The sequence below is a fragment of the Petaurus breviceps genome, unplaced genomic scaffold (assembly GCF_028583685.1).
Source record: "Petaurus breviceps papuanus isolate PSGF00001 unplaced genomic scaffold, PetGlider_PUasm1.0 355, whole genome shotgun sequence".
Classification (NCBI taxonomy): domain Eukaryota; kingdom Metazoa; phylum Chordata; class Mammalia; order Diprotodontia; family Petauridae; genus Petaurus; species Petaurus breviceps.
Genome location: NW_027186289.1, coordinates 3,370,717 through 3,397,630, shown reverse-complemented (window position 1 = coordinate 3,397,630; position 26,914 = coordinate 3,370,717). Strand labels below are relative to the sequence as shown.

At 47.9% G+C, this 26,914-nt stretch overlaps 1 protein-coding gene across 1 annotated transcript in view; it reads right to left on the bottom strand.

The window, feature by feature from the left end:
- Positions 1 to 2,964: 2,964 nt before the first annotated feature.
- The window catches only part of LOC138168269 (zinc finger protein 721-like), a 57,103-nt gene continuing 33,153 nt past the window's right edge, over positions 2,965 to 26,914 (bottom strand). The window contains exon 8 of the mRNA XM_069097324.1: positions 2,965 to 5,337. Within this exon, the coding sequence (XP_068953425.1) occupies positions 3,642 to 5,337 (1,696 nt within the window). The 3' untranslated portion in view covers positions 2,965 to 3,641. The remainder of the gene's footprint in view (positions 5,338 to 26,914) is intronic.

The following is a 26,914-nucleotide window of genomic DNA, read 5'->3' as shown; positions in this document are numbered from 1 at the left end:
TATAGAAGAACATGAGAAAATGTGGTATAAAAAAAGGAACTGGGGTGGCTAGGTGGCACAGTGAATAGAGCACTGGCCCTGGAGTCGGGAGGACCTGAGTTCAAATCCCATCTCAGACACAACACAAAAACTAGCCGTGTGACCTTGGGCAAGTCACTTAACCCCAATTGCACTCCTAAAAAAGGAAAAAAAAAGGAACCAATGAAACAAAGAAAAGAAAATGCATGTTTTTCTTCTGGCACACAACTGTAATTTCAATACTGTTGGGGAACCTCCCAGTGTACAAACTATCCCCATCAATGCAGACAGAAAACTCTGTAACTTACAGAAGTGCAGTTACCTGGGAGGAGTGAAATGGCAAGTGATTGGATCACAGTCACTTATGCTAGTCATGACATGAACTCAGATAACCCAGGCTTCAAGAACAGCTGTTAAGCTACCATGTGATCACGTTCCCTCCATTTTCCTTACTGACACAACCACCATGTCCATGGTGACAGCAAAGAGCAGTGGTGACAATGGAGATTTTTGTTTCACCCAATTTAACTGGAAGGGATTCTAATTTATTCTGTCACATATAATGTTAGCTCTTGATTTTGGATACATGCTAGTCATCATATTAAGATAAAATCCAGGGATGGCTAGGTGGTACAGTGAACAGAGTACCAGCCCTGGAGTCAGGAGGACCTGAGTTCAAATTCAGCCTCGGACACTTAACACTTACTAGTTGTGTGACCTTGGGCAAGTCACTTAGCCCCAATCGCCCTACCTTCTGACCTCCAAAAAAGCAAAAAAAAAAAAAACAAAATCCATTTACTCCTGTTTTCTAGTGTCGTTGTATTGTTTTCTGTTTCGTTTTGGTTTTTATTTAAACCAAAATGAGTGTTGTATTCTGTCAAAACCTTTTCTGCTTCATCCATTATTAACATGGTTAAGTCCAACTTGGTCAAGTATTATGATACTATTTTAGCCTTTATGCTAATATTTTAGCATAAATTTTAATTTGGAATACTGGTCTTTGGTTTGGTCTTTTTTTTTTTTAATTCTCTCTATGCATCAAGCCAATATCTGTGTCATAGAAGATATTTGGTAGGATTTGTTTTCCTAGGCTTGCAAAATACTGGAATTAATTGTTCTCCGTTTGATAGAATTTAAGAAAGGAAATGCCATTTATATATTATCTATGTGCCAGGGACTGTGCTAAACACTTTTTACAAATATTATTTTATTTGCTCTTCCCAACAACACTGGAAGAGATACCATTATCCTCATTTTACAGTTGAGGAAACTGAGGCAAACAGAGGTTAAGTGACTTGCCCAGGGTCACACAGTTAAATGTCTGAGGCCAGATAGGAACTCAAGTCTTCCTGACCTTAGGCCCATCAGCACACTATACTTAAGAAGTGCTTATAAAAAAATTGGAGTTTAATTTTTTGGTAGCCTAGTATTTGATAAAAAAAAAAAAACCTAATGAAATAATAATTATTTGCTAAAGCTGCTAGGAAAATTGGACAGCAGTATGGAAGACATTAAGATTTGGACCAACCAGCCATATTTTATACCAAGATAAGCTCCACATAGATACATGACTCACATATATAAAAGGTCATGCCATAAATAAATCAATTTGTTAAAAATGAACCAATCAGATCTATGGCTAGAAGAAAAGTTCATGGCCAAGCATGGGATAAAGAGGATCACAGAAGATAAAATGAATGATTTGGACAACCAAAAAAATATTTTTTGCACAAATCCAATAAAGTTAAAATGAACAAGAAAACAACTGAAAGAGGGACGGCTAGGTGGTGCTGTGAACAGAGCACCAGCCCTGGAGTCAGGAGGACCTGAGTTCAAATCCAAACTCAGAAACTTAATACAAAACTAGACATGTGACCTTGGGCAAGTCACTTACCCCTAATTACCCTACCTTCCCCCTTCCAAAAAGCAAAAAAAGCCCCCCAAAACAACCGAGAGAGAAAAACCAACCTTGTAGCAAGTTACTGTTGATAAAGGTCTCATTTCTAAGCTATATGATGAGCTGATTCAAATTCCTAAGAGTAAGAACCATTCCTGAACTGATAAATGACCTAAGGACATTATGAATATGCAGTTCTCAGGAGAACAATTGCCACATGAAAAAAATAATTTACATCATTAATGACTGACGAACAAATTAAAGCGATCCTGAGACTCTACATGACACCTATCCAATTGACAAAGATGACAAAAAAGGAAAATGACAAATGCTGGAGATGCTGTGGGCAAACAGGCATACTGATTGTCTCTTGGTAGATGAGGAATAGGGCCAACATTTCTGGAAAGTGATTCAGAATTATACCCCAGAACAGGCATGCTATCCCTCGACTCCACCACAGCCCTGGCCTAGACCCAAGAGACGAAAGAAAGAGGACAAAGGACTTCGTGTAGAAAACGATTTGTAGCAGCTTTTTGTGGTGGAGACTAAGAGGACGCCCGTCACCTGGAGAAGAGCGGCACAAGCCGCGGCACACGAATGTGACGGAGCCCTGTTATGTTCTAAGAAATGAGGAAATGGATGACTTCAGAGACAAAGAGAGCTTTCTAGGAATCGATGCAGAGCAAAGTGAGCAGTCATAGTAGTTTATACTATAACATCAGTGCTAGAAAAGGAGAACTCTGAAGACTTCTATAAACCGATGAGGAACGAAACGAGCAAAACCAGGACAAGTTTATACAATAACAACCCTGCAAAGACACGACTCGGACTAACCCAAGGACTGCCCATGATTGCTGCGGACTGATGAGAAAGCATGCTGTACACCTTGTATCAGTGAGGGAATAGATTCAAGGTGTGGAATGAGACATTTATTTTTTAACAAAATCAATGAGGGAATTTGTTTTGTTTGATTTTGCATATCTGTTTCAAGGTGTTTTTTCTTCTAACCCCCCTGATGAAGAAGGGGGATGAGAGGGAAAGAAAACAGATTTCTGTTAATTAAAAAAATAAAACTTTAAAAAAAAAAAAAAAAGACTTTTCCTCAATCAGTAAACTTAGGGGATTTTTTTCACTAGCATAAATTCTCTGATTTTCCCACAGTCTTGGCTTTTCTGTAGTTTCTTATCAGAGATAAAAGTAACAGTTCACAGTTATGTAGCGTTCTAAGGACTGCAAAGTGCTTTACATACATTATCTCATTTCTCCTCACAACACTCTAGTGAGGTAGGTGAGATCATCTCCATTTTACAGATTTGCAAAGTGGGCCTAAAGAGACTTTGAGCCGACCAGGGTCACATAGCTAGAAAGTGTCAAGAGAGAGGATGTGAATTGAAATCTTCATGACTCCAAGTACATTACTCACATCAGGTGGCCACAAACTAAGAGGTCTCTGAAAACAAGTTAATCAAGAATCAGGGGGGCGGCTAGGTGGCGCAGTGAATAGAGCACCGGCCCTGGAGTCAGGAGGACGTGAGTTCAAATCCAGCCTCAGACACTTAACACAAAAACTAGCTGTGGGACCTTGGGCAAGTCACTTAACCCCAACTGCCCTCCAAAAAAAGAATCAGGACAAAAGCTTTCACATTCAATAATCAAAGGCTTATTCTTCAGCATTAATCCTTCTAAGTTTTCCTCTCTGGTTAAAGGCTTTTGTTCATTCCTTTCACTAATAGGCTTTCTCTCCATTATGAATCCTTTGATGCTTAATAAATGATGATCTGTGGGTAAAGCTTTTTCCACATTTAAGACATTCAAAAGGTTTCTCTCCAGTATGAATTATTTGATGTTTAATAAGTGATGGTCTATGACTAAAGTTTTTTCCACAGACACTACACTCAAAGGGCTTCTCTCCAGTATGAATTCTCTGATGTGAAATAAGTGAGGTCCTGTAGCTGAATCCTTTTCCACAATCATTACACAAAAATGGTTTCTCTCCAGTGTGAGTTTTCTGATGTACTGTAAGATGTGAGTTCTGGCTAAACGTCTTTCCACATTCTTTACACTGATAGGGTTTCTCTCCAGTGTGAGTTCTCTCATGGGCAGTAAGGTGTTCCTTTCGGCTGAAGGCCTTCCCACAGTCACTGCACTCAAAGGGTTTCTCTCCAGTGTGAATTCTTTTATGTGTATTGAGCTGTCCCCTCCCAATGAAGGCTTTTCCACATTCATTGCAATGATAAGGTTTTTCTCCAGTGTGAATTCTCTGATGGAGAGAAAGGTATGATTTCTGCCTAAAACCTTTTCCACATTCATCACAATGATAAAGATTCTCTCTAGTATTTACTGACTCATTTGCAGTATGGATTCCCAACTGGTTGCCTGTCTTCTTACCTTCATTAGGCTTACGGGGCTTCTCTCCAGTATGAATTCTCTGATGCCTCATAAGATGTGCACTCTGGTTAAAGGCTCTTCCACACACATTGCATTTATAGGGTTTCTCTCCAGTATGAATTCTCTGATGTGCAGTGAGGCTTGCTTTATGCATGAAAGCTTTACCACATTCATTACATGCGTGAGGTTTCACTCCAGTATGAAATCTCTGATGTACTGTAAGTCGTGCATTATTGATGAAGGCTTTCCCACACTGATAACATTCGAAAGGTTTCTCTCCAGTATGAATTCTCATATGTTCAATAAGATTAGCTCTCTGACTGAAAGCTTTGCCACATTCCTTACAGTTATATGGTTTATTTCCAGAATGAACTCTTTGATGATAAGTAAAGGATGCCCTGTGCCTAAAGTCTTTTCCACAGTCATTACATTTGTAGGGTTTCTCTCCAGTATGAATTCTTTGATGTAAAGTAAGGCAAGAATTGTTGCTGAAAGTTTTCCCACACTCATTACATTCAAAAGGTTTCTCTCCAGTATGAATTCTTCTATGTGCAGTAAGGTTTTCCTTCCGTCTAAATGCTTTCCCACATTCATTACAATGAAAAGGTTTTTCTCCAGTATGCATTCTCTGATGACAAACAAAGGATGCCCTGTGTCGAAAGGCTTTCCCACATTCTTTACACTGATAGGGTTTCTTTCCTGTATGAATTCTCTGATGATGAATCATGTTTTGCCGTCCACTAAAGGCTTTCCCACATTCATTGCATATATAAGGCTTCTCTCCAGTATGAATTCTCTGATGCAGCGTAAGACAGGAATTGTTACCAAAGGCTTTTCCACATTCATTACATTCAAAGGGCTTCTCTCCAGTATGAATTCTATGATGCCTGATAAGGGTTCCCCTCTGGCTGAAGGTTTTCTTACATTCATTACACTGAAAAGGTTTCTCTCCAGTATGAATTCTCAGATGATCTATAAGGCTTCCCCACTGACTAAAGGCTTTTCCACATTCATTACATATATAACGTTTCTCTCTATTACGAATTTTCTTACGTTGAGCCCGGTATGGTCTTTTGCTAAAAGCTTTCCCATGTTCATTACGTTCATACAGCTTTTCTCCAGTATACTGTCTATGAAACTGAATGAGGTCAGAGTGAAAACTAAAGGACTTTCCACATTTATTATACTTACAAAGCATTTTCCCAAGGGGGATTTTATTACATTTAAAAAGTTCTGAAAACTGTTTTATGCTCTTTGCAACTGTATGATTTTGAAGACTTTTTTCTGTAGGAGTTCTCTGCTGAGGAACGACAACAGACCCCAGATTCAAACTTCTTCCAAATGTATCGCCTTCAGGTACACTCACCTTGTTAAACGGCTTTCCATTAGTGCCCATTCCTTGTTTGGATTGTCTCTCCTGGCTGCACCTCTGTCTCCCTAACCTGACATCACACTCCCACGGTTCTCCCACCTTGGAATACCAATTCTTCGCCAGTCTTTCCTTAGAAGGCGCTCCTGTAACAATGTCCTGCTCTGAAGCCAAGTTGATGCTGTCACAGCTAGTCTCCTGACTATGCGAACCTGAAAGAAACCAGAAATTGTCAATCACCCCTGTTCTTTGGGTTGTGCAAACCAAAAACATGGCCTAGATTCTGTTTTCACAAGGTTAAGGAGAAAGTAAAGTGATCTGTACACAACTGATAAAGGGAGAAATTAAGGAGGAGGATGTGGGACAGCCTAAGGCTCTGGGATCTTATCATGCTTAAAGACACCAAGGCTTTTAGAAACTGATGGCCAACCAAGTGTGTACTGACGGGACACAATATACTTTCACCCAACATGGTTCCCTTATTTTAGAAACTGATAATTAATGTTGAAATGTCACAAACAAACCTTTCTATTACAAACCTGAATCTAAATAACTGCTGAACCTTAAGATTCTGCCTTTTAAATTACTGAATTAGCTGTTAGTGACTCACTTCTTTTCATGCTCTGAAAGCTTAATGCAAAGGACTACGAGCCAGAGCTCTTGGTGAAGAGACACTTCATCCAATGAGCTCCCCAAGCAATTGCTTATGCTTAGCCAATAAGGATTAACTGAGACATTTTCTAATCCAAAATCAGAGTGGGACTCAATTATAACCACAAGAGAGTTATTAAATAAAGAAGCTAAGACCAAGCCAATTCTATTCCAGGGTACTGAAAGCACTTTGAGACATCCTCTGAGAACCAATGTTGATACTGTTTGGGAAAATGCCTAAATGCTCAGGAAGCGGACAGACTGGGTAGACTTATACATGACATTTGTAACCAATATCTCAGAGAGATTATAATAATATGAGCATAATAAAAAAGAGTTGATCCCTAACACCCACTAACAGTTGAGAAAGGACAAATCGTATACCACCTCATTTTCTTTCCTGATAAAGATGAGGCAAATGGCTGGGGAAGAGATACTATAAATATAGAGTATTTGGAATTAAAGCAAGGCATTTCACAAAGTCTAGCACATGGCAGAGTATGATCTAGATGACAGGTGAACTTTACCAGGCCAGATAACTTATAGAGCCACACTGAATGGATAAATATCAATGTGGCGAGCAGTCTTAAGTCTCACACTGCAGACAGAAAAGGCAGCAAGGGAGAGTGAAAATCATGCTGGCCATGGACTCAGGAGTTTTTCTTGACTCTAAAATTAAATACTTTGGGGAATATGGGAGGAGTGAGAGGTTGCAAGGTAACCTATTTCCTTAATAACCATCTCAAAAGAGCAAAATTACCTTGATTATATTAAACTAAAAGAATTTTTTATAAATAAAACCAATGCAAGCAAGAATAGAAGGAAAGCAGAAAGCTTGGGAACAATTTTTACAAGTATCTCTGATAATGGCCTCGTTTCTGAAATATGTAGATAGTTCAGGCAAATCTGTAAGACAAATCATTCCCTAACTGAGAAATGGTCAAAGGATGTGAACAGGTAGTTTTCAGATGAGGAAATCAAAGCTATCGATAGTCACATAAAAACGTCCTAAATCACTATCAATTATTAATTTAATCTAACAATTAATGACAAATGCAAATTAAAACCAGTCTGAAGTACCCCTCACAGCTAGCTGATTGGTTAATATGAGAGAAAAGGAAAATAATACAGTTATCCCTTCTACATCACAACTTTCCTCCTCACGTTTCAGTATGTCACAGCTTGGCATAAGAAATTAAACAGGAATTTTGGGGGAGTTTCACAGAAGCTGCAAACAACAAGCAAATGCCAGCAGACAACACAGAAAAAGTTTTGAAACTCAGAAATACATAAAATATATAGAGTATTGTATAACATCAACATATTTTTTCTTTTAATACCATAACAATTCAGACTTCTCCTGTACAAAAGGAAAGTAAAAAAATTTTACATGGACATTCTAGCTCATGGCGATTCCACAACCCTAATCCCCACAATGTGGAAGGGATAACTGTAAATGTTGGAGGATGTGGTTAAATTGGGACACTAGTGCACGTTGTTGGCGATCTGGACTGATCTAACCATTCTGGAGAGCAATCTGGAGCTCTGCCTAAAGGGTAATCAGCCAGCAATGCCACTGCTAAGTCTATACCCCAAAATGATCGCCAAAAAAGGGGAAAGGACCCACGTGGACAAAAATATCTGCAGCAGCTCTTTTTGTGGCAGCAAAGAACCGGACACTGAGGGGTATCCAGCCATCCGTCGGGAACGGCCGAACAAGCGGTGGCACATGAACAAAATGGAATACTACTGTGCTCTAAAAATGATGAGCAGGCTTCAGAAAAACAACATGAACTGAAGCAAAGTGAATTGAGCAGAACCAGGGGAATGCTGCACAATGATCAACTATGACTGACTCAGCTCTTCTCAGCAATCAATGATCTAAGACAATTACAAAAGACTCACAATGGAAAATACTATCCACATCCTGAGTCTGAACCGATGGCGTGTGAATGCTGCTTAAAGCAGACTGTTTTCACTTCATTGTTTTCATGGTTTTTTCTTTTTGTAAATGGTCTCTTCTTTCACATGTCTGATAAGGAAATAAATTTCACATGATTGCACATACATAACCTGGATCGAACTGCTTACTATGTTAGGGAGTGCGGAAGGAGGGAGAAAAGTTGGAGCTCAAAATTTTATAAAAAATGAATGTTAAAAAAGAAGCAATAAGGGACTGCTAGGTGGCACTGTGAACAGAGCACTGGCCCTGGAGTCAGGAGGACCCGAGTTCAAATCTGGCCTCAGGCGCTTAACACTTACCAGCCGTGTGACCTTGGGCAAGTCACTTAACTGCAAATACCCCTACGAAAAGCAAAAAAAAAAAGCTATACCTTCAAAACTTTGGTTTATTTTTTACAATAAGGAAAACAAAGTCTGACTCAATTTTTATTTTATTTGCTTTTTTTAGAGGGCAAGTGGGGTTAAGCGATTTGCCCAAAGTCACACGGCTAGTGAGTGTGTGCAAGAGATGGTTTCAGGGAGATCTGGGAATCCAAGGGAAGGGGCCAAACAAGGGGCACAGTCTGTGAAGACAAACAGGCCCGCGATCGTGGCAATGCCCACCGAGATCAGGAGTGTGGAAGAAGCCACGCGGCTGCTTCCAGGCCAAGAGGCCAGGCTCAAAGAGGAGAGACACTCGCGGGGAAACTTCTGCTTGATCATACGTGATTGTTACAAGGGCTTAATTTTCCTAATTTGTCTTCATTACAGGTTGGGGAAAGTGGGAGGGGGAGAAAAGATATACTTTTTAATTATAAAGAATTTTTTAAAAACCACCCACAATAAAATGGTAAATAAACCCACTGAAAGAGTATTGTTTTCGTATCCGATCAGTGATTTCATTCGAGTAGGGAATTCCTCATGAGGAACTCTCCCAATAATGCAGATGAAACTTTCTCTTCATTGGCAAGTCTTACTAAGTGGCTACCTGAGGCATGCTCTGAGAAACTCAATGATTCAGACAGAACGCAGCAGAGGCAGCATCTGAACCCAGGTCCTTCGTGATCCTAAGACCAGACTTCTACTCACTAAGTCACGGTGTCTCCTACAGAAGGAACATGTGACTACACAATCTTAGGACGGGATGAAGATGGAAATAACAGTTAAAAATAGATAGGGAAAACATAAAGATATCAGACAATGAAAAACTGAATTATCTTTCTGGATGACAGAAAAATGGCGAAAATGAGAGAAAAAACTCAGAAGAAATGGAAAAATAAGCTCAAACATGATTCACGTAGAAATCTAAGACAAAACGATGGTTCAGAAGGTGGTAACAATAAGAGAAAACTTAAGAATGTCCAAGAGATTCAAAAACAAAAAATTAAGATGCTACCTAGCTCCAGCAAGATAAATCTCATCTAGCATTATTACATGGCCCAAGCTACAGCCACAAAATAGCCTACATCTCTCTCCTCCCCCTATTTCTCTGTCTCCCTCCCACTCCCCTTGCCGTTGTGTGTGTGTGTGTGTGTGTGTGTGTGTGTGTGTATATTACTTCACAGAATTACACCAAGTGAGGACCTTAAACTTATATGAAAAACAGATAGACATCAATACCCAAGAATCATAAAGAAACAAAATGAATTAAGTGACCTTTGCACTGCTCGTTCTCAAACTATCGGTTAAAGCAAGTAACAATCACCAAAATCTGGTCCTGGGTAAAAAACAAACAAAAAATCCCCCCAAAACCAAATTCCAACCAGAAAAGGGCAATTCCAGAATTAGAACCGAAGTCCCAAACTATAATCAGAGTCAGCTAAATCTAAGCTGACCAAACAATGGGGATGACAAGGACTCTTCAGTAAAACCTCATCAGTGCTTCGCATGTGATATAAAGCCAGGAGATCCTGGGATTGAGGGGTGGCCCAGGCAAGAGTCAAGGAAATCCTGAAGTGTTCAGATGGCCCAACTTGATAAAGAAAACAGTACACCCCATCCTTCGGCAGTTCAAACGAAAAAGGCCTGAAGACCTCAGCGGACCAAGAGTGCCCTCGGCTACCCCGAGAGGCCACTGGTGAGGGGCAGAGCCCCTGGGATGGACACTGACGTACTGGAAAGCAGCCAGGGCAAGGTGACCAGGGGAGCACAGGGCTCCAAGATTTTACTACACAAAGATCCGGTGTTCTAAAAAGTACCAATTTGGGGTGGATATTCTATCAGAATTCAGATGGTTGAAGGGCTGCCACATGCAGGAAGGGTCAGACTTGCTCTGCTTAGCCCCAGAGCAGATTCTGGATCACAAAAGGAAGCGCCGACATCAACAAGCAGAATGTGGAGCCTTCAGACCGGAGGCTTCCTTTTACCTGCTGGGGACACTGGCCAGAGGATTATGGCCAAGGATGGCTTTGAAGTATACACCAACTGTGAGACCTTGGTAGGGAAACACAGATTACAGTGTGGCCAAAAAAACTGCAATCAGACCCATGTCACTAGACTGGTCTCATGAACTCCAAATTGGCGATCTGAAACAGGTGCCATTTTAAAGACAGATGTAAAGAATCAGAAGACATACTCATGGCAATTGTAGAGGTGGGAATCCTCACCCATTACACAATCAATGGAGAACAAAGATGGACAGCTCTGAGGAGACAAAGAGGAAAGTTTTCTACCACAAAAGGCAAGACTTCCGAAATCACCAGGAAAGTGCGGCTCGTAAAAAAGCGTTTGAACGATCCCTGATGAGAATCTGTTGTCCTAAAGGTACAAAGGGCAAACATCCTATTAGGCAGCGCTTCTTCCAAGCAGAGTGCTCCCGAGCACCATCGGGCGACTCCCCGGGCCCCCCTCCTGCTCACTCACCTGGACATGTGGCCCTTGAGGATCCTCGCCGGGGCAGCCAGGGCGTTTCTCCCCTCTCGAGGCGGCAGATCACCTCTGGTTTAGAACCTGGAAGTCCTGCTCACAGCAGAGAAATAGGAAAGTGCTGAGGACCGACAAAACCATCTCAGAAGCAATGTTAAAGCCTGGCCTTTGGGGGGAAGGCAGCACATAAAGCAGGCCCAGAGGGTGGTAGAAAGGTCCCCTGAGGGAATGCATCCCAGATGTGGTTTGGGGTCAGAAAAACAACATATACTCTGACCCACTCCCCGCTGGAGAGAGAGAGGATTTCTCACGTCTTCCCACATCTGCCTTGAAGGATCTTTGGCCTGGGGCTGCTGGGAGCTGGGAGTTGCCCTGGTCAGTACACTGAATGTGGCCTGTCCATTTATACAAGAGCTTCTCACCAGAAAGCAAGGGGCAGAACCATAAAGGGCCTTGGAATCTCCCCCCATCAGAGCTCTTCTTATATGTTCCTGCCCACAAAAGTCAAAAGTTCAGAGAAGCATTTTAGGTGTCCTCCCTCCCCCGCAGATTTTGCCAAGAAGGACTCCAAAGCCACCCTGATGGAGAGTCCATTCCATGGGGGCGGCCGTCCTTACCCAAGAAGACCAAGTTCTCGTAGTTCTCCAGCATCACGTCCCTGTACAAGTCCCTCTGGGCTTGGCTCAGGCGTCTCCACTCCTCCCGGGAGAAGTCCACGGCCACGTCCACGAATGTCAGTGACGCCTGAAACAGCCAACACATCCCTGCTCAGCCTGCAATCACAGTGCACGCAGACCATGGAGAAAACAAGGACTTAGCAGAGTGTCTAAGGTGTTCTGAAGAAGGGGCAGCTTGCTGGCACAGTGGGGAGAGGGCCTGGAGTCAGAAAGGCTCCTCTTCCTGAGCTCACATCTGGCTTCAGCCACTTCCTAGCTGTGTGACCCTGGGCAAGTCACTTTACCCTGTTTGCCTCCGTTTCCTCGCCTGCAAAATGCGCTGGAGAAGGAAACGACAGACCACTCCAGTATCTCTGCCAAGAAAACTCCAAACGGGGTCCCCAAGAGTCAGACATGACTGAGAAGTGGCTATCTACCAGCACAAGCAAGTTCTCAGGGCCCTGAGAGGTGGGGCTCATTCACACCCACCCAGAACTGGCCGCTCCCTTCTCAGTCCACGCGTCGATAGCTTTTCTGTCACTCAGTCACCCTACAAATCGTCTCCCAAACTGAGCCCCAGGGAAGGTATCGACTCCAAAGTACCACGGCACACAAAGGGAGTGCACACACACCTATTCCTGTGATCCCAGCATGCACACCCCAACTATTTATCCCTCATTAGCAGTCCAGTTCTCCACTGCTGACCTCGCTGCTTTGGGGGAGACTCTGCAGGAGGCCAGACCCCCAGAGTACCAGGAGGGAATACAGCACGTTCTCCCCATCTCCAGGCATTCCAGACACCCAGTTTCTCCCAAACCACAGATCACTCCAGACAGTGGAGACAGTCACTGTCACACTTATTTACCCAACAGTCACCACATGCAGACAGAGCAGTGTTGGGAGCTGGGAGATATACAGAACCTCACAGAGCTCACGATGTAGTGAGGGACTGGCAAAGGGTGCCACACAACACTCACTCAATCAACCAACAAGCATTTGTGAGCCCCAACAATGCACCAGGCACAGAGGTAAATAACGGGGGATACAAAGCTCATGAATCATGAGGCTCAGGTCCCAGCAAGTCACCCTGGTGGGCCAAACTGCCAACTCAGTGACCAGCATGTTAGGGAGCCCTGAGGGACGTGGCGGTAAGGGCTTCAAGTGCGCTGACTTTTGGAAGGTGGCCAAGGGTCTGCCCAAGCCATCTGGGACTTGAAGGGAACAGGACTGGCGAACTAAAGGCTTGAGCGGCAGAGGAATTCGGCTGATGCCTCCATCTGCTTCTGGCCGTGAGGCATGGCAGCAGTCATGAAAGACATCCTCCATCCTCTGAAGAATTGCTACGTCGCTGATCTCAGGAACAGCAGAGGCTGGGGAAGGCATTTGTTGTGTCCAGGAGTCATACGGCCTTACAAATGACCAAGTGCCAAAATGGGGAAGCCAATCACAAAGGCCAAGCAGAGATGGAAAGAAAGTTAGGAAACAACTTAGAGAAAAATTCATTAAAATGATCGATAACTTCAGCCAAGTCACAGGTTAAAAAATAAACCCGCAAAATCATCAGCGTGTCTGTATACTATTAACGAAACCTAGCAAGAAGAGACAGAAAAAGAAAATCTACTTAAAATAACTACAAAACATAATGAGTATCTGGGATCCCACCTACCAAGATACAGACAGGACTTACATGAATACAACCACATTTTCTTTACAGAAAAAAAGAGGAAGACCTGAATTACTGGAGAAAAAATTAATTCCTTCTGGCTGGATATCGACACAATTAAAATGATGAAACTATCCATCAAATTACAGATTTACAATAATTTACCACCAAACAACTAAGGGGTTACTTGATAGAATTAGACAGAATATTAACAAAACTCATTTGGAGGAACAAAAGGCAAAAAAATCTCAAGGCAAATAATGGAAAAAATATTTAGGGGATTAGTCTCTTAAAAAGCAATCTCCATCTCCGGCTTGCTTGCCTCTCCATTTCAAGATTCTAACTAGGCCTTCCTGAGTCGCACATTGCTTATTCATTCCCTGTTTGCATGCACAAAGACATCATTCGTGCCTTATCCACTGAAGCTGGGTAAAATCCTGCCAAGATACAGCCCAAATGCAAGAAAACAAGCACACAGCCACAGGCCTATTTAATACACATTCCCAAAGTCTCCGAGGCTCTGGCTTGGTCACTTCAGACTACAGAGTGCCTTTGATTATCAGAAACTCCTGATCTCTCAGTCATTTGGGGAGGTGGGAGGAGGTGAGCAGGGGTCTGCCCCTGTGATTTCCTCAGGGTGGGGAAACCTCCCTTACCAAAGGCCTTCAGAAGCTGCTCTGTATTTCCTGTCTTAGAGAGCTGCCTGGGGCCCTCTGGGCCAGCACAGGCCAGAGGCGGCGTCTTACACCCACATCTTCCTCACTTGGAAGCCAGCTGTCTACCCATCCCAGCATGCCAGCTCTCCTCTGGATCCTATCTGGGAAGATGATGTGCGCTTGAAAGTCATTTTTCAACAAAGTGAGAATTAGCTCAATCACATTACTACTTTGTATGAGGGACTTAACTTCAGCATTTTTTAATAAGCCCCATGCACCAGTCAGAAAAGAAAAATACACAGAAGACTGGGGACAAACAAGGCGAAAATGCATGAGGGAGAGAAGAAATCCATGGATGGATGGATGGGCCAAGGGAAAGGCACAGTCTCCAAGGAAGTCTCAGTCATCAATACATAATCAAAGATACAGGACACCAGTCCCCGCTTGGCGGCCTCTGGCCCTCCTTTGTCTGACCGCTCCTTCTCAGGTGCCTCTGCCACACATCACCTACACCTAGGGCCGCCTGGCCTCTGCCCTCCTCTCTTCTCTTCTGTTCCTTCAGCCTCTCGCTTGCTGATGTCCTGTGTACTCCATTCCCATCTCCACGCAGCTCACTGATGTCTGCTGGTGATGCCTTTTGGACGTCTCCAACTGATCACATCTGGCTTGTTATCTTCCCCCAAACCCTCCCCGTCCCTGCTGACCTCAGACACCCCAACTCCCTCCCTGACACCTCTCATCCGGCCCCTCTCACCTCAATCTTCCTCTCCTGGCTCTGCTTTCAAGGGCCAATAAGACCATTCTGATGCCTCACCCATGTGATGGTCCTTCAGATCTTGAAAGCAGCGACCCAGACCTCTATACCCCCATGTTGTGGGGTTTTCTTGGCAAAGTTACCAGAGTGGCTGCCATTTCCTTCTTTAGTTCATTTTACAGATGAGGAAACTGAGGCAAGCAGGGTCCCACAACCAGTAAGAGTCTGAGGCTGGAATTGATGAGTCTTCCTGACTTCCTGCCAAGCCTGGTCTTGCACTCCCTGCACCCTGGCACCCCTAGCTGCCCAAAAGCCTCATGTCCATTCCCTTTTCCTTGAAGAGGTCTCAAGGCCCTTTACCATCATTTGCCCCTCTCTAGCTTCCTGCCTAAAATGTGGCGCCCCATTACTAAAACAATGTTCCAGCCCTGGTCTGAATAAGGCACGTCCCTGGTGCAGGACACAACTCCTGTTTTATGCAGCCCAGGTCGCTCTTATCAGAAGTCTTTTTTGGCAGGCATGGTGAGCTTGCTGGGGTCCACTATAGTCCCCAGATCTTTCTCACTGGGAGTGCAGATATAATGCAGAAATTTGAAGATCTTCCCTGTACCTTAATAAGCCTAAATTGAACTCAAGAATCTTTCCTGATTTGAAAATCTACTCTTCCCCCTGACAGGGTGAATATGGTTACATGGAGCCTGGGGTGGGAGGCTTGTTTTTCAGGCGGCACAACTTCTGTTACTTTGTAGGCAAGTGGGTCAGGGAGGTGGTGACCTTCTCTGGGCCAGGAGAAGGCTATATATTCCTTGAGGTGAGGTTCTGCTTTGGGGCTCACTTAGGGAAGAGTTGTGTGCTTTGGCCAGACTCTGGGCAGCCGTTAAGCCCCCAGCTTTTAAAACCCAGATGTTGGTGCTAAGTATGGATGTGATGGTCATTCAGCCAGAAGCCCGTCTGCTGGTCTGTGCTATTTTCTCTTGTAACTTGTTTGTATTCTCTGAAGTTCAGGTGCTGACTTTTACCCTGAACTCGGTAAATGACATATGTTTGAATGATTAAAGTAAGACCGTTAGCCCTTTCTGAGTTGCTTCCTTTGGAAAAGCGGGATCTAAGAACCTGCGCTAGCAGGCCCTGGGGATGCTGGGGGGCTTGCTGCCACAGCAGGCCAGGCAAGTCACCCTCACCGTGTGACATGGAGGATTCCCCATTTCTCCCTCAGTCTCACAGCACTGTCCTTCGTCCAGTCTCTGGGCCCCCCCTGTCTGCATGGACACAATCTCAATGGTCAGCAGAGATCTTGGCTGTCTCAAGGCCTAGACTCTCCAGCCTGGGTCCACCCTCAAAGGCCTCTGAAGAGTTTGGGGCTGGATGACTTATCTAGTCTAGCACCTAAAGAAAAATCCTGAGTGTTCTGGGGGAGAGACTCAGAGCCCCAGACGGAACCCGGGGGGGGGGGGGTGGCAGCAAAGAAGAGTGAGGTTCAAGTCAACACATCAATCCAAATTTGGAAAAGCTGCATGAAGAGAAGCAATCTGAACTCACCTGAGGCACGGCTGAAAGGAGCCCCGAAGTCATCGCTGCCTCCTTGAGGGTCCTTTGTGGGGGAGAAAGCAGAGCTGCAGGCAGAAAAAGCAGCAGTGAGGGTGAGGAAGCCTGCCCCACAGGACCCAACCCACCAGGGCAGGAGGAAGAGGTGGAAGCAAAGCCAGGAACCGCCCTGAACCTCCCAGAGTCGGACAAGAGCCAACGATCCCTAGAGCAGAGACCCCAAGCCTGCCCACGGGGCGGCAGCCGACTCCCGGGCTGACCTCTGGCCGGACGGAGTCAGAGCCCAGGGTCATCTCCTCTGCACACATCCCTTTTTCCTAGTGCACAGGACAGGGGATGTTCAGAGCAGCCTGCACTCCCGCTCTCTGCAGTCCAACCTCGTCCACCCAAACTGCCCTCTCCAAGGGCAATCTTCCTTCTCTCAGTGCTCCTCCCCCTCCAGACCATGCCCGCTGACCTGGGGGTCCCTCAGCGCGTGGCCCTGAACTTATCTCTCATCCTAAGCCCTCCCCACCCCCCTTCCCTAGGACTGCAGAGGCACCCCCAGCCTCCCAAGCTAGGAGTCCTCCGGATTCCTCTCACTGCCCCCCACCCCTAGATGCAATATGGCCCCAAGACCTGTCCGTTTCACCTCTGCAACATCTCCAAACGTGCCCCCTCCCCTCCTGACACCCTGCCTGCCCTGGCGGAGGCCCTCAGCACCGCAGGCCTCCCTGCCTCTAGTCTCTCCCCACTCCAGCCGTCAGAGTGCCGTCACCCCCTACTCAGCAAGCTCCAGTGGCTCCCTTCTGCCTCCAAGATCCAATACAAGATGCCGTCTGGCAATCAAACCCTTGGCAGCCCAATACCCTCCTCCGTTTCCGGGCCTCTGATACCTGACCCTCAACTCTGTACTCTGCGGTGCAGTGACCCCAGCCTCCCAGCCTCCTCTAACACAACACTCTCTTGACCCTGGGCATCTTCTCTGGCTGTGCCCCACGCCTAGACCGCTCCCCCTCCTATGGGCCTCCTGGCTTCATTCACCTTCCAGCCAAAACCCCACCTGGAAAAAGATGCCTCTTGACCCCCCGCGGTGGCAGCAGCTTCACTCTGGGGCCCCCTCTGATCTACCAGTATCTGCCTGCTCTGGCCCCAGCTCTCTGCCCATCTTTGCCTTTCTCTGTAGCCCCAGTGGTTAGCACGGTGCTGGGCACAGAGGAAGCACTTAATGCTTGCAGACTGACTGAATGAACACGTCAGGCCAACGTCAGAGCTGAGGGCCCCAGGAATACACTCGGCAATGACACAAGGCCCTGGCTCAGGAGGGGGGGGGGGGGAGTGGCCTGTTCCCTACTGCGGGGGACCGCGATGCTCCCAGCAAGGGGTGTTAACTGCGCTGTGACTAACAGGGCAGACAAACAAACAGAGATAACTGAGGTTCACAGACAGCTATGCCGGCTAGACTCCTGCCTTCCTCTAATCTGGGGGTGACACTTGACCGCTCTGGGCCTCTGAAATGGAAGAGAGAGGAGAGCACCTGCCCTCCCTGTGCGATGGCCGCTGAGGGGCCACTCGCCTGCACGGGCACCTCCCCCACTCTGTGGAAGCCACAGCAGGGGACCCCAGGGCATGGGCCGCTCTGCTCACTGATTCCCCCCACGCAGGCAAGACAGAGGCTACAGGAGAGGAAACCGGATCTGGGAATAAAGAGCTGGCTGAGAAGGGGTGTGGGAGAGCCAAGCCTACACAAAGGGGGAGCTGCTGAGGGGGCGCCCACGGGCAGAGCAGAGCCCCAGGGCCGCTGGCTCAGTGGGCTGAGCCCAGATTCTAATCTGGCTCCAGCTCCTGGCAGCCTGTGAGTCTGGGCATGGCCCGCAATCTCGACTTCTCCACCTCTGAAATAGGGTAACAGCAGCTCTGGGGTGGCTGTGAGCGCTATGGGAAGGCTGCTAGGTTTCCTTTCTAAAGCTAATGCCCCTCATCGCGTCCCAGGTCAGTGAGGAATCACAGACAGCTCTATTCACCCTTGGGCACAGGACAGGGTGTGACTCTGCGCCACAGGGGCCCCAAGAGTCCCTGCTCTTTCCAAGTGTGGATTCCATATATGCACCATTCAGAGGGCCCACACAGCAACATCTCAGATCAATATGGACTTCTTTTCCTTCTCTCAAGTAAACCAATCACTGTCCCCGGGAACAAAGCAGAAGACATGGCAGGAACATCCAGAATATTCCTTCCATTAAGAAAAACGCCCCAGAAGCCACAGACAGAACCGCCTCAGAAGCTCCGGATGTCACTGCCTTGGTTACCTAGAAACAGCCTTAATGGGCCCTCCCACAGGAGCAGGGGAAACTGCAGCATAGGCTCTCATCCCTCTGCTGGGGTTACTGATTTAGTGAAGGGAATGGGGGGAGGGGAAAGAGGGGGTAGAGAGGAAGGGGAGGGGGGAGAGGAGAGAGGGGAGAGAGGAAGGGAGGGGGAGACAGGGAGAGGGGGGAGAGAGGAAGGGAGGGGGAGACAGAGAGGGTGAAGTGAGGAAGAGGGGAAAGGGGGAAGAGAAGAAGAGAGGAGGGGGGAAGAGAGGAAAGGGAGGGGGGAGAGAGTGAGAGGGAGAAGAGAAGAAGGGGAGGGGGGAGAGAGGGAGAAGGGAGGGGGGAAGTAAGGGAGGGGAGAGAGTGAGAGGGAAAGAGAGCAAGAAGGAGAGAGAGAAGGGGAAAGAGTGAGAAGGAGAGGCAGAGGTGGGGAGGTGGCCTCTGGCCAGCCCTGCCCAGTTTGGGGCCCAGCGGGAGGGCACAGCCTGGTCCAGCTGCAGCATCTTCTGTGGCCGCGATAATGCAAGTCAGAGGCTCTTCCCCTCTAAAGCCCTTCCCACTCTTCTGGAGGCCGGCTCGCCTGGCTCCTCCCCAGGCTGCTTCTCCAGTCTCTGAAGTGACTGTCCCATGCTAGGAAGGCTCTCCCTTGTGCGCCCACTGTGCGCCTGAACCGGCTCACACCAGGGTCTGGGGGCTTGGCTCCCCAGGGTGGGGAGCGTTTCTTGCCTCTTCCTTGAATCCACAGAGTTTAGCACAGCGCCAAGCATACAGCAGGTGCTTCATAACTAACTGAAAGCGCTGCCAAAGGTAACAAGGTAACCAAGCGCAATTACAGCGGAAAGCCCTCGGGCAGCGGCTGACGCTGGGGGGGGGGGGAGCGGGGCCCCTGCTGGGATTGCCACCTGCCAGGGGACCAGGGCCCCCCATGGCCACCCCCAGGGCAGGCGGGTGGGCAGGACCCTGGCCCACCCCAAGCCCAGGCAGCAGGGGCTTGATCGGACCCTGCCTCTGTCTGCGCAGCGGGGGGTGGGGCTTCGACGCGAGCTGACCCCCGGAGCAGACGGGGAAACTGAGGCAGGCGGCCTTCCCGGGGCCGCAGGGGCCCTCAGCTCTTCCCGCCCGGCCCGGACACTGCTTTGCCCCCAGCCCACGGGGCGCGGCCCCCTGGGGAGTCTGGACCGGCCCAGGTGCTCCGAGCTTCCAAGAGAGACGGAGTTTTAGAAAGGAGGGGGGAGAGGAGCTACAGACAGGAGCCGCGGGGAGGGAGGAGAGGGTCCCCCTGGGCACAGGCGTGGTGACAGGACCCCCACCCGCTCAAGGGGTGGCTCTGAGCGCCCCCACCCCGGGGCCCTCGCGGGAGGGTGCGTCGCCCGACTCTGGAGGCAGGCCCCCAGCAGAGCACCTGGCCGCGCCCTGACTCAGTTTCCCCAGCTGCAGAAGGGGGACCACAGCAGCCCGGGCTGCGCCTCTCCCTCCCAGCCCCCGGCCTGGGCTCCTCCCCAGGCAGCCCCCGCCCCGTCTCCACAAGGGCCGCCAGCGGGAGCGGCAGACGCGGGAAGATCCGAGTTCGAATCCTGCCCCACGCGCTGCGCAGCGGCGGGGTTACCCACCACCAGCGCCCTCCCCGGGAGCTGGCAGGACCGCCCCCCCCGCACGCCTTCCCGCCGCCGCGGCGGGCCGCCCCCCCCCCCCAGTCCCCCCCCCCCCCCCCCCCCCCCCGCCGCGGGTCCGGAGCGCTCCAAAGCCAGCACGGGGCCCGGTCTCCCAGCCGCGCGCCTGCGCACACCGGCTCCGCCCCGCCGCCGCGGCACGCCTGCGCACTCGGGCCCCGCCCCGCCCCCGACAAGCTTGCGCACGCGGCCCCGCCCCTACGGGGCCTCTGCCGCAGCCCCGCCCGGCCCCCGCCCCAGCCCTTCACACGAAGCGCACCGCCCCCACCCCACCCTCCAGCCCCACTCTTCCCACTGCCCCGCGCGCGTGCGGGCACGCGCACCCTCCACACATGCGCCCTCGGGCCCCACCCTGTGCGGGCGCTTACCTCAGCCGGAGGCGTCCCTCAGGCCCAGCTTCCTACGTCAGCCTCCCCCGGGATCGGTCCCAGTTCCCGCCGCCGCTGCGGGGACGCCACCGAGAACAAAGAGGCCGACTACCCCTCTCCGCAGCTACTGCGCCTGCGCACCCCAACCCCCGGAACTACGCCTCCCACAATGCACCGGGTCCGCGGCGACGAGAGAGGGGAGCGCGGAGCACGTACGGCCAGGACGCAGGGACGCAGTGCCGGAGGCCATGGGGATTCTGGGAAATGGAGTCCGTGTCTGCGGGTGGGGAAGGCTGAGAGCCGGAGCGGGGCCTCTGGGGCATCGGGGCCGCTCCCTCTCGACCAGGCCGCGGCCTCCCCGCGGCGGGCCGAGCCTCAGCTTCTGCATTGTGTCCACGGGAAGAACAGTGATACCGGGGCCGTCCCGGAACCTGCGGATCCCCCAGAGGCCCCTGCTGGGCGCCTCCGGCCTCGGGGTCCTCACCACGTGCCGCCCTACGGGCCGCCCCCGCGTCCACACCTGCCCGGCAGATGGGCCCTCATCCCCCGGTCCACACCTGCCCTCCAATCAGGGGATCATCCTCATTCCTCGGTCCTCCCTTGCCCTGCAGACAGCAGCCCCCATCATCTGTTCCACAGCAGCCGCGCAGGTAGAGGCCCATCCCTCCCCGCCCCTTCACACCTGCTCTGCAGAGATGAGTTAGGAAAGGGCCTAGCGCTCCTCCTGACTTCCAGGCCCGGCATCCATGTTGATGATGTTTGGTTACAGCAACTGATGAGTATGGGCGATCATGGAACAAGGCTGCAAGCCTTTATTGTGCACCTGCTGTGTGCCGAGCACAGCTTCAAGTGCTGGAGGTCCAAAGCAGGGCTTTCAGGAGCTCAGTCCGAAAAAGCACCAATTCCGCGCAGTTGGCTAAGGGCGAAGAAGCTACTTACAAGATGAATGGAAAACAATCAATTGAGAGCAGAAACTTGACATGGAAAATGAAGGGAGCCGGGTGGCAGAGATGAGACCTCCCTCTTCTCATCTGTAAAACGACGGAGTGGACCCAAGAATCAATCTTGAAGCATTGACTAAGCTTTTGTAGTTCTGTAGAAAGATGTGTGTGGGATGACTTGCCGTGAAGTTTCCGCATTCCGAATATCATATATCCATTCTTATTACTTCCTTGTATTTTGTAACTAAGTTCAGTATTGTTTCCCCGTGTGTGTGTGTAAGTCATTGTGTATTTCAAGGTAATGTAACAGCTATTGAGTATTAATACAATTGATTGGATTAACTATTATATATATGTTAAATATATATTTAACTTATATATATATAATTTAATATATAAATACATTAAATATTATATATATTAACTATTATAGACCAAATTAGAGGTGTTTCTAGTTCGGGGAGTTTGGGGAAAGGAATGGTAGTGTGAGAGGTAACAAAGGGTTAAGTTTCTATAGAACTGCAAGAATTGCTGAGCAAGACTACTGACAAGGAGGAACAGGCAAATAGCCTTGGGAAAGTTGAGGCAGTAGCCTTGGGAAGAAGCACAGTCCCTGGTTCTCAGACTAAAACTCCTAGATAATACTAAAAGTAATGAAGAATGGAAGGAGCTGGCAGCAGCAGGTGGATTTGACCAATCAAGGAACAGACAGTAGCCTTGGGGCACTCAAGCCCAGATAAGAATGTGTTTAGGGTAGACTGAAGGGGGGTTCAGTATTCTAAGGTTGTTACTGTGCTTGTGTAGTGAACTTCATGTACTATGTATATTATCCAACAAGATTAGAGGCTCATTAGTAATAATTAGGTTAATGACTGTAACCCTTTGCTTATTTAACCCAGCTTTGGCTTCTGCACAGCAGCCTCCTCTCCTGGGCATTGTTCCAGTGACTGGACCGCCCGCTTCTCGCGAGATTCTAATAAAACTTCCTGTCTTCACTTTGAGGTCTCCGAGTAGTCAGTTTGGGTTGGGGTCTTTGTACCCCACACAGATGCAAGGAGGAACACCGAATTTTAACCTCTATTTGCGGTCAGATTAGAGTATGGGGATGATATCCTCCCAAGGGGAGAATGGTTAGACAAAGTGGTAAGACAGAGATGTAAAATGCAAAAGTTTTCCCATTAAGAGGAACCATAAACTTTGAGAAAAGAAAGAGGATTAGATTTTTCTCTAAGAAGTTTATGATTGACTTCCAAATGTGCATATCATGGAAATTCAGGCTTTGAGTATGTTTTAGAAATAAATTCTCAAAATTGGATTAAGGATTTTTCCCATAAAATGTATTGATAAAAGTAAAAAAAAAAGTAAAAGTATTTCCCCATTTTTAAAGTATCTGATCATTTTAAAAGGCATTGTTTGAGTCTACTCCTGTGGCTGGGAAGCTGAAACCACTTCTCCCTGCTGCTTAGAGACCCTAAGGACCTCTGTTATGCTCACCAAAAACTCAGATCCAAAGACTGATGCAAAGAGTTTTCTCTCAATTGTATATCTCATGCAACCCATATATCTTATCTGAAAACTGGCCTGTACTGATCAATCAATCATTGTTTCTAAGGCTCCTACCAGGTCCTTATGACCACTCCCACAGCTGCCAAACTTGTGGCTGTGGGCTCCTGGATCATCTAAAGAAAGTCCCCCACCAAGTCCTGAGTGAATGGCAGAACTCTCTGGGGACCTCAAGGTTTGTCTGGTATAGCCCCAGGGCAGCTGACATCCAGACAAGACTGCTGTCCCAAGATTCTGGCCTAGGGCTGAGTCTATGTTCTTGGCCCTCTTACCTGGGACACACTTCCCTGATAGGTCTTCTCATGGAACTTAACCTCCTGTGACAAAATGCTGTTCCATCACTACTTAGACCTGCCAGCTTAATGCCTTAGCTTACCAACCTAAGCCCAAAGCTCAGGGGTTAAGGTGGCAGGTCTAAGAATTTGTCAGCCCCTCCCCTTAGCAAAGATGGAATGGCATTTTTATCAACATCTCATCCTGACCCAACATGCCTCTCATGGCTTCTTGGCTTTTACCTGCTTCTCCTTTATTGGTCAGAATGGGAGGAGTCCTTTGAGACCCCCTCCCTTAGGTCAAAAGGCGGCAATGTCAGGACCCCCTTCTCTTTTTATTATTAGGAGACCACCTGTTTTCTGAACGAAGGCCTAGCAAGCAGGCTGTGCCCTCAGTCTGGCATAACCACAGCCCTTGGCACACAGGCTTTGGATGACCTCAGCCACAGCAAAACCCCAACATTGTTTCTGTCCACGAAGCCCAGCTAGGAAGCAAACTTGTCTCAGTGTTGCTGAGTGACAAGCCCTCGCTGTCAGGGTTACAGCCTACTGGGCCATCACTGGCACCAAAGTGGGTCTCCTAGCAGAGGAGGCCCAGGCACATGTGTTGACTTCCCTCCTCCAATGGAATAAAGAAAGCTTTTAGCTTATGACTACCGTTAGTGCTTTGGTTTTACTTTGTTTTGCTTTATTTTGCTTTAGAGTTAGCTCTGGCTGTGAGGGCCTGTGTGAGCGCTCTGGCTTTCTTAGTTTAACAGCGGTGTCCCTTTGTAATCAGGGTTGACAGATGCAATGGCCCATCCCTTTGTGGCTGACCTGCTGCAATGGGAATTGCCTTTATCTCCTTACAAAAGTTGTGAATAAGATCTGGCTTTGTCTCAGATCTGTGCCAAGCATCAGGCACTGGCATGTCAGCACGTTGCCACCTTGCCCTCCTTTTAATAAATTCATCTTCGTTCTCTGTCTTGAGTTTTGCCTTGTTAATCAGGGCAAAAGGCCAGACAAAGGGTTGTCCTTTTAATAGCAGCTGGGGAGGCCTTAGAAGAGTCCAAGCTCTCTTGGAGGAGCAGTGTAAAAAAGCAGGGTGTCTCTGGCAGAGGCCGCACTCACCAGCTTTCAGGACCTGGCATGGAGCTCATCAGGGCCAGCGGCCTGTACTCATCCTGGACCACCTGGTGCTCCCTTCCTTATCTCAGGCCCCTGTTAGCTCCAAATGATCAGTTTTTGTTCTTTCCTGTCCAAAACTCATTGTCCTTGGCTCAGAAGACAGAAGGAGAAGAAGCTGAGCCATTCTGCCTTCTCGCTGTGACAGTGTCTTTGTCCCGTTCACTCAGGGCCATGATTCTATCCCTTCTCCCTTCTTTTGGTTGTGAGTGGTTTTCATCGCCAGCCTCAATTCCTTTTGATCTAGAACACTCCTGCCAGTTCTTAGACGGCTGTGGTGTGCCCTCTTAATGTGGGGTGGGATTCAAAGCTTATAAAAACTGCCATTCACTGATGAGTTCCCTATGTATCCACATCAGTCTCGTTTTTCTTCCTTATTGGAATTGTTTCCCTTTGACTCCACAACTGTGTTCTTGAGGGTTTCCTGTCCCTCATGGCCAAGTTCCTCAGCATTTTAGTCCATGCAACCCTACATTTCCTTCTTCTGGAACCTTTCAAAACAGCTTTCCCAATGTCACACTAGTCTCAGCTTTCTCTTCCTCTACCAGAAAGTTTTAAATGAAATGGTCATTTTCCCCAAAAGCTCCATTATTTTCACTCTAGTCACCAGTTTTCCCATGTTTGTATGACTCAGAATTTTCCTTTGATGGTTCCATCACCTTTGAAACACAAAACTATTATAAAGACAAATCAAGATATTGTGAGCTGCTTGGGTTTTTGGACAGAAAGCTCCAGCAAATATCCAGATAACTGATGCTCCTTGGAAACTTAGTAGCTGTGACCCTGGACGAGTCATTTAACCTCTGCTTGCCTTGGTTTCCCCACCTGTTAAGTGGGTATATACGATAAACCTCAGAGGGTTATGGTGAAGATCAGACGAGATGATATTTGTAAAGATACACATAGTAGGTCCTATAAGATGACATCACTCACCACTATTAGGTCGTTCCTCTGTGTTTCCAGAACTCCTTCCCTATCATCCTCCATCAGGGAGGTCTGTTCTTTATTCCAATGACAAAATCACTTCTGTTTCTGCCTCTGTGGACCTTTACTAATATACTCTCCACAATGTTGTCCTCTCCCTGCTTCTGTTTCCCCACGGAAGGACGCTTTGTGTGAAAGCATATTAAGAACCTCCTTTTTACTTTCTATAGAAATATTTCCCTCTAAAGCCTTCTCCAGCCTCCCAGATCAAACCGCCTCCTATTCTAGGACTGGGTGACAGGCCAGGACAAGCAGGATTTTTTAAAGGCAGTGGATTAACACCATGTGATGCCCAGCCTTTTAGCCAGCAGTGTGGTGTGTGTTGTGGCCAGCCAGTCGGCCCCTGAATCCACCTCCCCTCTTGACAAAAGGACTGTGAAATACAGCTGAAGGAGAGATTCCCTTTGCTCCCAGAGAGAAGAGAGTGGTCCAGGGAGAGGAGTGGATGGTGACTTTGCCCACTCAGATTTCTGGAATGTTAACCCCACACTATGCTTTTATACATTGGGATTCTCTTTGTTAAGTGGCACCTAAAATTTTCTTGAGGCAAAAAGTCATGTTGAAGAGCAAACTTTGCCAGTTTGAGACATCTCCCTCCCTCTCTCTTTGGGCCATTTCTGCCTTGGAGAATAATAGGCCTACCGTGTGCCAAGCAGTGTGCTAAACACTTACAATGATTATGTCATTTGATCCTCATGACAATCCTGGAAGACAGGCGCTGTTATTAAGCCTATTCTACAGAGGAGAAAACTGAGGCAGACAGTGGTGAAGCAATCTGCTCAAGGTCACACCAATGACCTAGTAAGTATCTGGGGCTGCATTTGAGCTCAGGTCTTTCTGACTGCAGGCCCCAGGGCTCCATCTACTGGGCCACCTAACTGCCCCTGTGGAATCACAAGAAAGTAGACTTGTGCCTAAAACAGAGCATGGTATTAATACATTCTGATCTCACTAAATGCCTTCCCCAACTCCCCTTACTTACACATCTTTAGAACAAGGCAGATCTACTTCCCAACGAGAACCACGTTCCAGACTTGGGCCACATCCCACTAAGTCTTTGTTTGACCCAACATGTCAAATCTGCTTGTGTTGGGGCCTTCAGCTCATCCTTCTGACTGTCTGTACTGGGAATATCTGTGTGTAGACACTTACAAGCAAACATCCGTGTTTCTGTTGGTTGCATGCCTGAGAGGAAGACAGACAGACAGACAGACACACAGGGCAGGCAGGCAGACAGACAGAGACACAGGACAGGCAG